This window comes from Malurus melanocephalus, unplaced genomic scaffold (assembly GCF_030028575.1).
Source record: "Malurus melanocephalus ecotype Western Australia unplaced genomic scaffold, MMel_1.1 scaffold_243, whole genome shotgun sequence".
In the NCBI taxonomy this organism is placed as follows: domain Eukaryota; kingdom Metazoa; phylum Chordata; class Aves; order Passeriformes; family Maluridae; genus Malurus; species Malurus melanocephalus.
In genome coordinates, this window is record NW_026623475.1 from 80,785 (window position 1) to 92,392 (window position 11,608).

Consider the following 11,608-nt stretch of genomic DNA (forward strand, 5'->3'; position numbering starts at 1 on the left):
CAGGAGAAAACCCCAGGAAAATCCTTTGCTGCAGCACTGATTTGTACCTGGGACTTCCAAACACCTGAGGCATCCAGGAAATTCAAGTGGATAAAAATAAAATAAATATATGCAGTACAGACAACCCCTATACTCCCAGTGAGCCTCCAGCTTCCCAGCAGCTTCTCTGATGCAATGATTTTCCCTTTCTCAGRACTTTTATGGAGTCCCTGGGATTTGTGCTGTTAATTTAAGAACAGAAAYATCAGATCTTACCTGAGTCTCCACCCTGGCCTTGTCAATTAAAGTCTTTGCATCAGCTATTAGGCCACTCATGGCACACCCTGGAACAGGAAAGGGGAAACAGGGTCATTCCAACCATTATTTGGGGKGTGTTTTCCCCCAGATTGCCCAAAGAGCTGCAGGGAGAAGCTGATTCCTGAGGGGGAATGAGGGAAAGAGATTYGTCCCAYTGYRCTGGGCACTGGGGAGGCCACACCTGGAATGCTGGGAATACTTTGGGGTTTCTCACAAGAAGGACATTGWGGGGCTGGAGCGTTCCAGAGAGGGGAAYRGWGCTGGGGAAGGGTCTGGAGCACCAGGAGAGGCTGAGGRAGKTGGGAAAGGGGCTCAGCCTGGAGCAAAGAGGTTCWGGGGGGACCTTGTGGCTCTGCACAACTCCCTGACAGGAGGGGRCRGCCRGSGGGGTCRGGCTCTGCTCCGRGGAACAGGGACAGGAGGAGAGGGAACGGCCCCAAGCTGCACCAGGGGAGGCTCAGGTCAGATATCAGATAAATTTTTTTCAAGGAAAGCAAGACCAGGCACTGGCACAGGCTGCCCCTGTGGGCAGTGGTGCAGTCCCCATCCCTGGGAGGGCTCAAAAAGCGTGTGGATGTGGCACTTTGGGACACATGGATTAGAGGTGGCTTTGGTATGGTTGGACTCAATGATCTCAGAGGGCCTTTCCAATCTCAAKAATTCCTTGGGATTGGAACAGATTTGTTCCAGAACAACCAGCTGGGAAGGGGCCCTGGCTGCCCCACCAGAGCAGGTGCAGCAGGAGCCCCCAGCATGGATTTCACTCTGAGAAGAGGGGGTAGCACTGCAAGCCCCCAGGAGGAGGAAATCAGACTCTCAGAGCTCTTCCCATGCCCATGGAGCAGCAACATGGCAATTTTGGAAGTTTTCTGCCTTTCAGGGCAACMTATTTGGTCATGAGCCCATTGTGGGCCCCCCAGGGCATGTATGGCTCCAGGCTGGCATGAGTGACCCTGGAGAAACTGGCCCCRAGTCAAGCCCACCACAATTCCCTGCCCTCCAAGGGCTAAATTTGGGATAAGCTTTCATGARGGAGGTCACTGAGGTGGGAGCAACCCTTCAGCTGCCTCTTCCTCGTTCCTGGAGCTATGCTCTGCTGGCTTGGAGCCTGGAAAACCAGGGACCAGGAGCTGGTGTGCACTGGGAGGGATGAGCATTCCTGCTCCAGGCAGAGCTGCCTGCAGGGAGGGCTCATCCCAAAACACAAACTCCCCAATTCCCAGGGGAATCCATTCCAGACTGTTATTATAAATAATTGACAATTTCAGGGTGCTCCCAGAGCTGATCCAGAGGGACCCCCCAGGCCAAATCCCTGCTCCGTACCGATGTGGGAGTCAATCTCCACAATCTTCTCGATGCTGCTGGGCTCCATCAGGGGAGATGTGATCCTCTTTTCCACAGCCAGGCAAACTCCCTCTGAAGTCTGGATCCCAATGGCTGTGGAGCCAAGCTGGAAAACACCAACACAGGCTCCAGCTCACACCAATATCCACCTCAATGCTAATTCTGATTTATTTTAAGGTGTGTTGGTTTGGATTCAATTGCATCACCCACACACAAACCACTCTGGCTTTGCACAGGGGATTTTAAAGCTCGTTCCCTGAAGCAGGGAATGGGAAAGGTGAAATCCATGTGATTCCCATGAGAACCCAGCGGGGCTGCTGCACATCATTCATCTYTGAAGGAACAGCAGATTGTGGAGCCTGGCGAGTGTAAAAGGCCYTGGGAATTCTCCTCTGCCAGAGGGAAAAAACTTTTAATTGGCAAGAGGATTTCATACAAATCCTGCTGCAGCTGCAACCCTGGCTGAGCCACTTCACTTTCCACAAACTCCTGTTGTCCCCAGAGTCCCAGGCAGGCAGTGCCACCCTGGGATTGCAGGACAGCTCAGTGTCACCACGGCCACMAGCTCAGGGACAGATCTCAGGGGCYCCTGGCAGCCCTTGGCTGGATCCCACCGTGATCCTGCCTTSATCCCACCTCAATGACACCAACTCTCACCTTGATTCTACCTTGATCCAAACAGCCCCTACTTTGGTCACACCCACAGCTGCCTTCCACCTTTACCCCACCAGCCCCTGCTGTGATCCTATCGTGATCCTACTAATGCTTTTCTGGATTTTACCAGCCCCACACCTTAATTGCACCAGCTCCTGCCTTGATCCCATCTTCATCCCACCAATCCTTATCTTGATCCTATTTAATCCCACCAACCCCCACGCTGGCTCTACCTTAACGCCACCTTAATCCCAACTCCTGAACTCGATCCTGCCTTGATCCCACCTTGTTCCCAGCACTCACAGCTTTCCCACACCATGGAATTTCCTGGCATAACTGTCTTTAACTCCCAACACCCACATCAGGACACATTTAACTTTAACCCCAAATTTAAATTTTAACCCCAAAATTCCCTGGAAAGCTGCACCTACAGCCACAGGAATGGCAGGAAATATGCCTGCTCTGGGAGATCTGTTTTAATTTATCAAGTTAGTGTGCTCACCAACATCCTCCTGGGAGGTTTAATTCCCAATTCCTTGATAATYTTATTACTTTTTCTGTTACATTATTACTTCATTCCTCTTTTTTCATGCTCCAAGGAGCTAAAGCAACACAGGGAAATGAAGCCAGGACCTTTCTCCCCAATTCAAACACCTCAGAGCTTTTTCCCTTCAGCACTTGTCCTGTTTCTTCCAAATTTTTCAAAGGTTTTATTTCCAATCAACACCCACATTCCATAAATGTAACATAACTTAACAATAATAAATAATAATATAATAATAAATAATAATATAATATAACAAACAGGGGTTTTTATCAATTAAGGGCATTTATCAGTTAAGGATATTTAATCCCCAAAGGCCATTTGGCCCTGCAAAGGTGGGTTTACTTGTAACAACCTTCACATTTTAAATCYACCCAAGAAGCCTTTTAGGTTTGATTTGGGGATAAACAGCTTCAGATTGGGTTTAGTTTCGAAATAAATCATTGGTAGGACAGGGGAACGAACATTCCCCTCAATTCTGGGAAAATTGCTGGGTTTTGGTTCGTAATGAGCCATAAAACCGCAGAGCTGTGGGATGTTTGGCTGCAAGAAACAGACACAGCCCRGATTAGTCCTGACCAACCCACATTTAGCGTTTGAAGAAGCCCCAAATGTCACAGTTTGRAAACTGTTTAAAGTACCTTTATGGCCTCGATGGCATATTCCACCTGGAAGAGCCTCCCCTCTGGAGAGAACGTGTTCACACCCCTGCAAGGACARCACAGACACAGTGAGAAGGGCAGGAAACCAACAGAATGCAAATCCTTGCTCAAGGGTGAAGCCAGCTGGGCACAGGTAACACAGGTGGGGCAGCAGGGATGTGTCCCCCTGAGTACAGAGCACCCAAAGGGTCTGGATTCAGGATGCTCATGGATGGCAACACAAGGGAAGGCAGCAGGTCAAGGGAAGGTGAGAAGCAGGTGAGATGACACGGCACCCGTGGGTGCTGGAAGCCTTCAGAATCCGAAGGGTGCACCAGGAGCCAGAAAGGTTTTGTTTTACCATGGAATCATGGAATCCTTGAGGTTGGAAAAGCCCTCTGAGATCATGGGGTCCAGCCATTCCCCCAGCACTGCCAAGGCCACCACTAATCCATGTCCCCAAGTGCCACATCCCTTCCAGGGACGAGGGCTCCACCACTGCCCTGGGCAGCCTGTGTCACGGCTGGATAGGCCTTTCCATGAAAAAAAAATGCATGGAATATCCAATATCCAAACAAAACCTCAGTGACCCAACTTGAGGCCGTTTYCTCTCCTCCTGTCCCTGTTYCCTGGGAGCAGAGCCCGAYCCCCACCCGGCTGCACCTTCCTTCATTCAGGGAGTTGTGGAGAGCGAGGTCCCCTCTGAGCGTCCTTTTCTCCAGGCTGAGCCCCCCCAGCTCCTTCAGTCGGTCCTGGTGATCCAGACCCACCCTTCTGCAGCTCTTCACTGGACACGCTCCTTTCCCTGGATACCCCATCCCATCCCATCCCATCCCATCCCATCCCATCCCATCCCATCCCATCCCCACACACCAACCAAGGGCTGGCGAGCTTCCCCCGCCCTCTGCTCCGTCCCATCCTGGCAGTCCCCGGTCTCGTAGCAGAACACAGCAACGCTGCGGGCTCCGGGCAGCTCCCGCTGCCATCCCAGCGCGGGAGGCGCCGCTCGGGCCGCCCCGGRCCGCTGGGGCCGCACCGGGAGCAGGCCCGTGACTCAGCCGCGGGCGCGGACGGGCACTCACCGGTCGTACTCGGAGCGTGTGAGGAACATGGCGGCGGCGGGGCCGGGTGTTTGCGGGGATCCCGSGGGCTCCGGAGGTGCCGGGGGGGGTTCGGGGGTTCCAGGAGCACCGGGAGCTCGGCGGCCTCACCGGGGGCTGCAACGCTGCTTCCGGTCCCGAGCACCACTTCCGCCCGCGCCGCCCGGCCATTGGACAGCGGCCCCGCCATCCGACCAATGAGAGCAGGGGGAGGGCGGGATCAGTGCCGGGGAGAGAGGAGGGAGGGAAAGGTGGGCGGGGCCAAGGGTGGGAGGAGCCATGGTGGGGGCGTGGTCAGCGCGTCGGGGGCGTGGTCAGAACGCGGGGGACTGAGTGATCGAGGGGCGTGGCCTGAGCGGTGGGGGCGGGGCCAGAGCAGGGTGGGGCAGGCACGCTGAGGGGCGTGGCCGTGGGTGGGGCGTGGTCAGCGCGCCGGGGGCGGGGCCAATGCTGTAAGGGGCGGGGCCTGCGGGCGGGCACGGCGTGGTACCGAGATGGGCTCTGAGGAAAGGGGTCTCGGGAAGGGGGTCCCGGGAAGGGAGTTCCGGGAGGCGGGTACCGGGGAGGGGATACCAGGGAGGGGATACCGGGAACGGGGTACCGGGAACGGGGTCCCGGGAAGGAGCAACGGGAGGCGGTGTCGGAATGGGCTACGGGACGGGCTGCAGGGAAGGGGGTACCCGGAGGAGATACCGGGAGCGGGTATATGCCCCTGGGCCACCCGGGACCATACCGGCACCCCAATGCCCAGCACACGGTGCGATGCCGTCAGCCCCTTACCGGCCCCGTTACCGGCCCCCGAAGGGCTCCTCGCCCCGTTCCAGCGCTCCCGACTAAGGGGGGATCGGAGGAGCCGATGGACGGACGGATCCCCCCCGGGGGGCGCTGCTCTCCCCGCGCTGGCCGGACAGCCTGGGGGCGGACCGGGGCGGGGGGCTGTCCCAGGGGGCCCGGGGCCGGCCCAGGGGCGCTGCCGGGGGCGGGGCGGTGCTGCCCGCCCCAGGGGCGGTGGGGTGCCTGGTGGCGGCTCCGCCAGGGGAGCCGTCCCAGCGGGCGGCGGAGGCAGCACCGACCGCCCCCGGCCCGGCCATGTCGGAGCCCGGCGCCCCCGCGGCCGGTGACAAAGCGCCCCGGCTCCAGGTAGGGCTCCGGTGTCCGGTGCGTCCCCCCTCCCGGTGACCGGGACAGACTCCCGGTGCAGCCCCTTGCTGTCCCGGCAGAGTTACCCGGGGTAACCCCCGGTGTCTCCTCGGTGTCCCGCTGCCGATCCCCGGAGGAGTCCATGGTGCTCCGGTGCCCACCTCCGGAGGAGCCCACAGTGTCCCGTTGCAGCCGCCCGGTCGACCTCCGGTGCAGCGTCCCAGTGTCGCGGTGCACCCCTCCGCTGTTCTGGTGCCGCGGTCGGTGCCGTTCCCCGGTCCCCCAGGGCAGCCCCCTGCCCGGGGCAATCCCGTTGCAGCCCCCACGTTCCCCCGGGGCAGCCCCCCGCTCCAGCGGTGTGGCCCCTCCGGTTCTCCGGGTCAGTCCCCGGTGCCGTCCCCCCGGTTTCCCCGAGCAGACCCCTCACCACCGAGATAACCCCCAGTCCGGAGCAGGCCCCGTTGCAGCGCCCTGCCYGGGGCAATCCCGTTATGGCAATCCGGGGTAGCCGAGCTGCAGCTCCCCCGTCCCCCRGGTAGCCCACCGCTCCACCGCCCCAAGCCCCCGCTCCCCCGGTGCAGCCCGTCTGGTTCCCTGGAGCAATCCCGCGGTCTCCCGGTCCCCCGGGGCAAGTTCCCTGTGCCGTCCCGGTGCTCCCCGGCTCCCGCCGCTCTCTCCCGCAGGACCGGATCCTGGGTGGGCTGCGCTGGGGCCGCCTCCAGGAGCCGCTGGGCTTCATCAAGGTGCTGGAATGGGTGAGTGACCCCCGGAGTGTCCCCCTGTGCCGGGCCTGATCCCGTGACTGGGACCCCCCGTCACGGCCCCGTCCCCAGCACTGCTGGGTGCAGCTCCCCAAGGGTCCCCCCAGAATGAAGATTTGGGTTGTTCCACTGCTTTCCCGAAGCCCCCCCAGAATGAAGGAATCCCAGAGCCCCCCTGTCCCTCCATAGTTTCCTGCACCCCATCAGCTCTGGGAGCGGAGACCTCATTTTGGGGGCTCCAGGGAGGAGGGGAGCGGGGCCACATGGACGCCTGGGCTCAGGCCACGAGCCCCCCCCACGCCACCCCTCCCCGGTGACCTTGAGCAGGTGGCTCTGCCCAGCCATGGCAGAGGGAACGGTGACATCGGGGTGTYGGGTCCCCGCCACTCCCACGGGCTCAGGGGGCACTGGTGGGTGGGTGGGGGGAAGGATTGAGGGTCAGTGAGCCCCAGGAAGGGGGACCCCAGGGACGGGGGGGAGCCGAGCGCCCGTGGCTCTGTCCCGTCCTGGCCATGCCATGAATGGCTCCCTGTGAGATTGGATTTCAGGGTGGCATTTCTGCGGCTCAGCCTTGCCAGAGCCAGGGGGCTCCCAGGGGAAACTGAGGCATGGGGGGTACTCAGCCCTCTTTGGGTGTTTCCCACCGGAGGAGCCAKATAGAGGGGCTTTCCCCCAATCCTACAGCTCTTCAGTTTGCATAATCCCACCCACAGAGGCTCTGGGCTCCCCCTGCCATTAAGGCCACCATATGGGATCAGAGCCCATGGGCAAAGACACCCCAAAAACAAAAACGAGGGGAAAATTCCTGGAGGATCCGCCAACACTCCTGCTCAAGCCCTTAGTGCCACACATGGGACTGCCCATCCCTGCAGCGTCAGGCCTGGTGGCTTAGATTCCCCATTTCACCCGGGAAGCTGGGAGCTCAGCCAGGAGGATTTGCGGGAAAACACTTCGAGAATTGTGTTTTCCCGGCACCCTCATCCAAGAGAAAAGGGCACTGTAACTCCAGGGGCAAGGGAGGGCAGGGCTGGCTCCCGGGGAGGGGACAACCCCCGGGGATCCCACCATCGGGATACTCCCAGCTGTCTGGAAACCCACTCTGGCACTCAGTACCCTGCCCAAAATTAACGGGGGGGTAGGGGTGGGTTTGGCCTTGGTGTCCCCACCCCTCCCAAACATGACCCCATCCTCAAATCCCAGTGCCAGTAGAATCCCAGTGGTGAGGGAGGCACCCAAGGCCGACAGCTGGGGGGTGGCAGTTTGCCCATGACTCAGTGCCAGGGGCTACAACCCATTCCCAAGGATGAAAGGGGTCCCCCCAGGGCCTCAGCACTCCCAGACACGTGTCCCTCTCCTGCAGCTCTTTGCCATCTTCGCCTTTGGCTCCTGCGGTTCCTTCAGCGGTGAGACCGGAGCCACAGTGAAATGTGAGGGCGGAGGGATGACAGCCATCTCCATCCAGTTCGGGTACCCCTTCAGGTGAGGAGGTGCTGAGCCCTGACACCCCTCTGGACTGCCCCCACATAAGCTGGGGGTGCTGCGTTGGGGTTGGACTCCCTTCCTGCTGGCAGGACCCCAATGGGACCACAGCCACGGTCTGGGCAGTGCCGTGTCCAGCTGGGGACCATCCACACCCTGACACCATGGGACATCCCCTGGCTTCGGCTCCTGACACCACCCAGGGGGATTCTTGTTAATCACGAGGGCCAGGGTGGGGAAGGAGGGGAATTCTCATTAATCAGGGAAGAGCAGGGGAATCCTGCTTTATCTGGGACGATGATGATGGAGTTGGGCCAGATGAGAGCCACGTTTCTATCCCCTTTCCTCTGCCCCCAGCCCCGTGCCCGGGCACCAGAGCCTGGAAAAGAATCCAGGTTCCAGTGGATCCATGCCCTTCACCCAGGGAACCACTCCAGCCTGGTTATTCCAACCATCCCCATCAAACCTTCCATCCCCAGGGAACCGCCGCAGCCTGGTTATTCCAACCATCCCCATCAAACCTTCCATCCCCAGGGAACCACCGCAGCCTGGTTATTCCAACCTTCCCTATCAAACCTTCCATTCCCAGGGGAACACCCCAGCACATTCTCCATCCATCCCCTCCATCCCAGGGGACCACCGGTTATTCCAGCCATCCCTGTCATCACCTCCATTCCCAGGGGTCCATCCCAGCGTGGTTATTCCACCTACCCCCAGCATCCTCTCCTTTCCAAGTCCCCTGACCACCCCCTCCCTCCATCCCAGGTTATACCAGATTCCCTTTGGGATGCCAAATTGCGAGGATGAATCAGAAGCCCGCACCCTGTACCTCGTCGGCGATTTCTCCGCTCCCGCYGAGTTTTTCGTGACCCTGGGGGTCTTCTCCTTCCTGTACTCCATGGCGGCTCTGGTGCTCTACCTCCGCTTCCATTCCCTGTACACTGAAAACACGAAGCTCCCCTTCACAGTAAGGCSGGCTCATCCCTCGGGACGCATGGAGGCAGCGCCGTGCCCAGACGGCAGCTGATCCCGGTCTCTCATCCTGGCAGGATTTCTGCGTCACCGTCTGCTTCGCCTTCTTCTGGCTGGTGGCAGCGGCGGCGTGGGGCAAGGGGCTGAGCGATGTGAAGGCGGCCACGCGCCCCGCCACCCTCATCTCTGCCATGGGGGTCTGCCAGGGCGACGAGGTGGTCTGCAGCGCCGGCACCACGCCGGCCATGGGGCTGGCYAACATCTCTGTGGTGAGGGCCACGTGGGGACACAGACAGGCACGCATGTGGGCACACACACAGGCACACACGTGGGCACACACGGCCAGATCTGTGTAATTGTTTCCTTGGGAGGACAGGTTATGGGGTACAAGCAGCACATGTGCACACACATGGACACCYACACATGTGTGAACACCCACAGGCTGCAGACCTGTGCATGCCAAGGCACACGTGTGTACATGCCTGTTCACGGACAACACACATGGATGTGTGAACGCATCATGCATGCACAGTGCACATACAGGTGCACATGTGTATGTTCACACACATCCACATGTGCCAGATTCCTCAGCTCAGCCAGGGGAGAGCAGTGGGAATGTGATCACACACGTGAAAATGGGGGCACACTCATGGAAATGGGGGTGAAGACATTCCACAGCCACCTGCCTCAGTCCTGTGGGATGTGGAATCCACCCTGCACCCCCCAGCCATCCCAGGGACCCCCATGATGGGGTGGGTGGGGGTGATGCAGTCCCTGGCATTGGTATTCTGGATGGGTTGGGGGCACGATGTGCATGGGGGCATAGGGCATGTGAGGTGCATGAGGTGTATGGGGCACATGGGAGAATTGGGGTGCATGAGGTGCATCTGGCATGTGGGTTGTGTGGTCTGCATGAGGTACATGGGGTATACGGGGTCCATAGGGTGCGCGGATTGTATGGCACATGTGGGGCACATGGGGTGCATAAGGTGCCTGGGGTGCATGCAGCACATAGGGCATGTGGATTACATGGAGCACATGGGGTACATGGGGTGCACAGAACATGTGGGTTACATATGGGTAATGGGAGGCACATGGGGTGCACGGGGTGCCTGGAGCATGGTGGGATGCAGGCAGTGCAGTGGGGTGCATGGGATGTATGGGGTGCATGGGGTGCACCCCCCGTCCTGGCCATAGGACACACACAATGTGTGCATAGGACACACACAATGGGGTGTAGGGGATCTATGGGGTGCATGAGGTGTATGCAGTTCATAGGGCACCCACGATGCATGGGTTGTAGGGGATGTATAGGGTTGTTGGGAAAATTAATCTACAAATATTAGAGGTTTATGTCTAAAAAGGAGACGGAGGAGTCTTGCAACTTTATTCATGGGATGTAGGGGATATATGGGGTGCATGGGGTGTATGCAGTTCATAGGGCACACGCAGTGTATGGGGTGTAGAGGATCTATGGGGTGTATGCAGTTCATAGGGCACACGGAATGTATGGGGTGTAGGGGATCTATGGGGTGCATGGGGTGTATGCAGTTCATAGGGCACACAGGATGTATGGGGTGCCTGGAGCTCATGGGGTGCACAGGGTGTGTGGGGTGCTGGTGCTGTGCTCCCCAAGGGTGCCCCGTGGAACCCTCTCCCTTCTTGTCTGTCTCCTCCCCTCTCCCCTCTCCCCTCTCCCCTCTCCTCTCCTGCAGCTCTTCGGGTTCCTCAACTTCCTGCTGTGGGCCGGGAACTGCTGGTTCGTGCTGCGGGAGACGCCGTGGCTGCGGCCGCCCGCGCCCCGCGACAGCGCGGCCGAGCAAGGAGCCATCGACAAGCAGTAGCCCCGAGCCAGCCYGGGGGTCCCGCCCGGCCCCCGGGACCTCGCCAGCCGCCAGCCCGGGGGCGGGGTGTCTCTGGAGCCGCCGGGGGCTCGGATGCTGAAGGGGGACACGGAACYCCGGGGGTCCCCCTTGTTGTCGGGGGCTCTGTGTGTCACCCCGGGGGGGTCCATGTCTGTATGGGGGTGCATAAAGTCCTGGGTACCAGCTCTGGATTGCGGGTCCTGGTGTCTGCCTCGATATGGGGTCCGGGGTGGGGTGCACATGTCCCTGGGCATCCTGGTCCATATAGGGATAAACCGGTCCCCATCTCTGGTACAGGGGTAACTGCGGATCTCAGATCAGTATGGGGGGGTCCCAGACAGGTAACAGGGGACCCCGGACCAGTAAAAGGATAACCAGGAACTGCAGTCCGGTATTGGGATAACAGGGGACACCACTCCAGTATAGGGCTCACCGGGGACCTCAGCCTGGCACGGGAATAATGGTGGGGATTATACATAATATGATATAACATAGCTCCATACAGGGATTATAGGGAACCCCAGACCGGTGTAAGGATAATGGGGGACCCCTGGCTGGTATAGGATAACGGGGATCCCCAGCCCTGTATAGCAATAACCTGGGATCTCAGCCTTGTATGGCGATACCCTGAGACCACAGCCCAGCATGGGAATAACTGTATCAGACCCCAGCCCGTTATGGGRATAACTGGGGTTCGGGGTCCGGTATAGAGATAACAGAGAACCCCAACCGACTACAGGGATATCGAGTGCTCCTAACCTGTTGTAGGGATACCGGGTAGCCCCATCCCGGTATAGGGATAACAGGAGAC

The 11,608-nt window shown here is 59.3% G+C and overlaps 2 protein-coding genes across 2 annotated transcripts in view; one reads left to right on the plus strand and one right to left on the minus strand.

The window, feature by feature from the left end:
- The window catches only part of PSMA5 (proteasome 20S subunit alpha 5), a 10,405-nt gene extending 5,669 nt beyond the window's left edge, over positions 1-4,736 (minus strand). The window contains exons 1-4 of the mRNA XM_057375245.1: positions 4,563-4,736; positions 3,481-3,547; positions 1,621-1,747; positions 256-323 (exon numbers count right to left, since the gene is read on the minus strand). Of these exons, the coding sequence (XP_057231228.1) occupies positions 256-323; positions 1,621-1,747; positions 3,481-3,547; positions 4,563-4,591 (291 nt within the window). The 5' untranslated portion in view covers positions 4,592-4,736. The remainder of the gene's footprint in view (positions 1-255; positions 324-1,620; positions 1,748-3,480; positions 3,548-4,562) is intronic.
- Positions 4,737-5,636: 900 nt separating this feature from the next.
- Positions 5,637-10,969, plus strand: SYPL2 (synaptophysin like 2). The gene is made up of 6 exons (XM_057375242.1): positions 5,637-5,720; positions 6,404-6,475; positions 7,842-7,960; positions 8,726-8,927; positions 9,010-9,201; positions 10,648-10,969. The coding sequence occupies exons 1-6, from the start codon at positions 5,670-5,672 to the stop codon at positions 10,774-10,776; spliced, it is 765 nt and encodes a 254-aa protein (XP_057231225.1). The 5' UTR covers positions 5,637-5,669; the 3' UTR covers positions 10,777-10,969.
- The last annotated feature ends 639 nt before the right edge of the window (positions 10,970-11,608 follow it).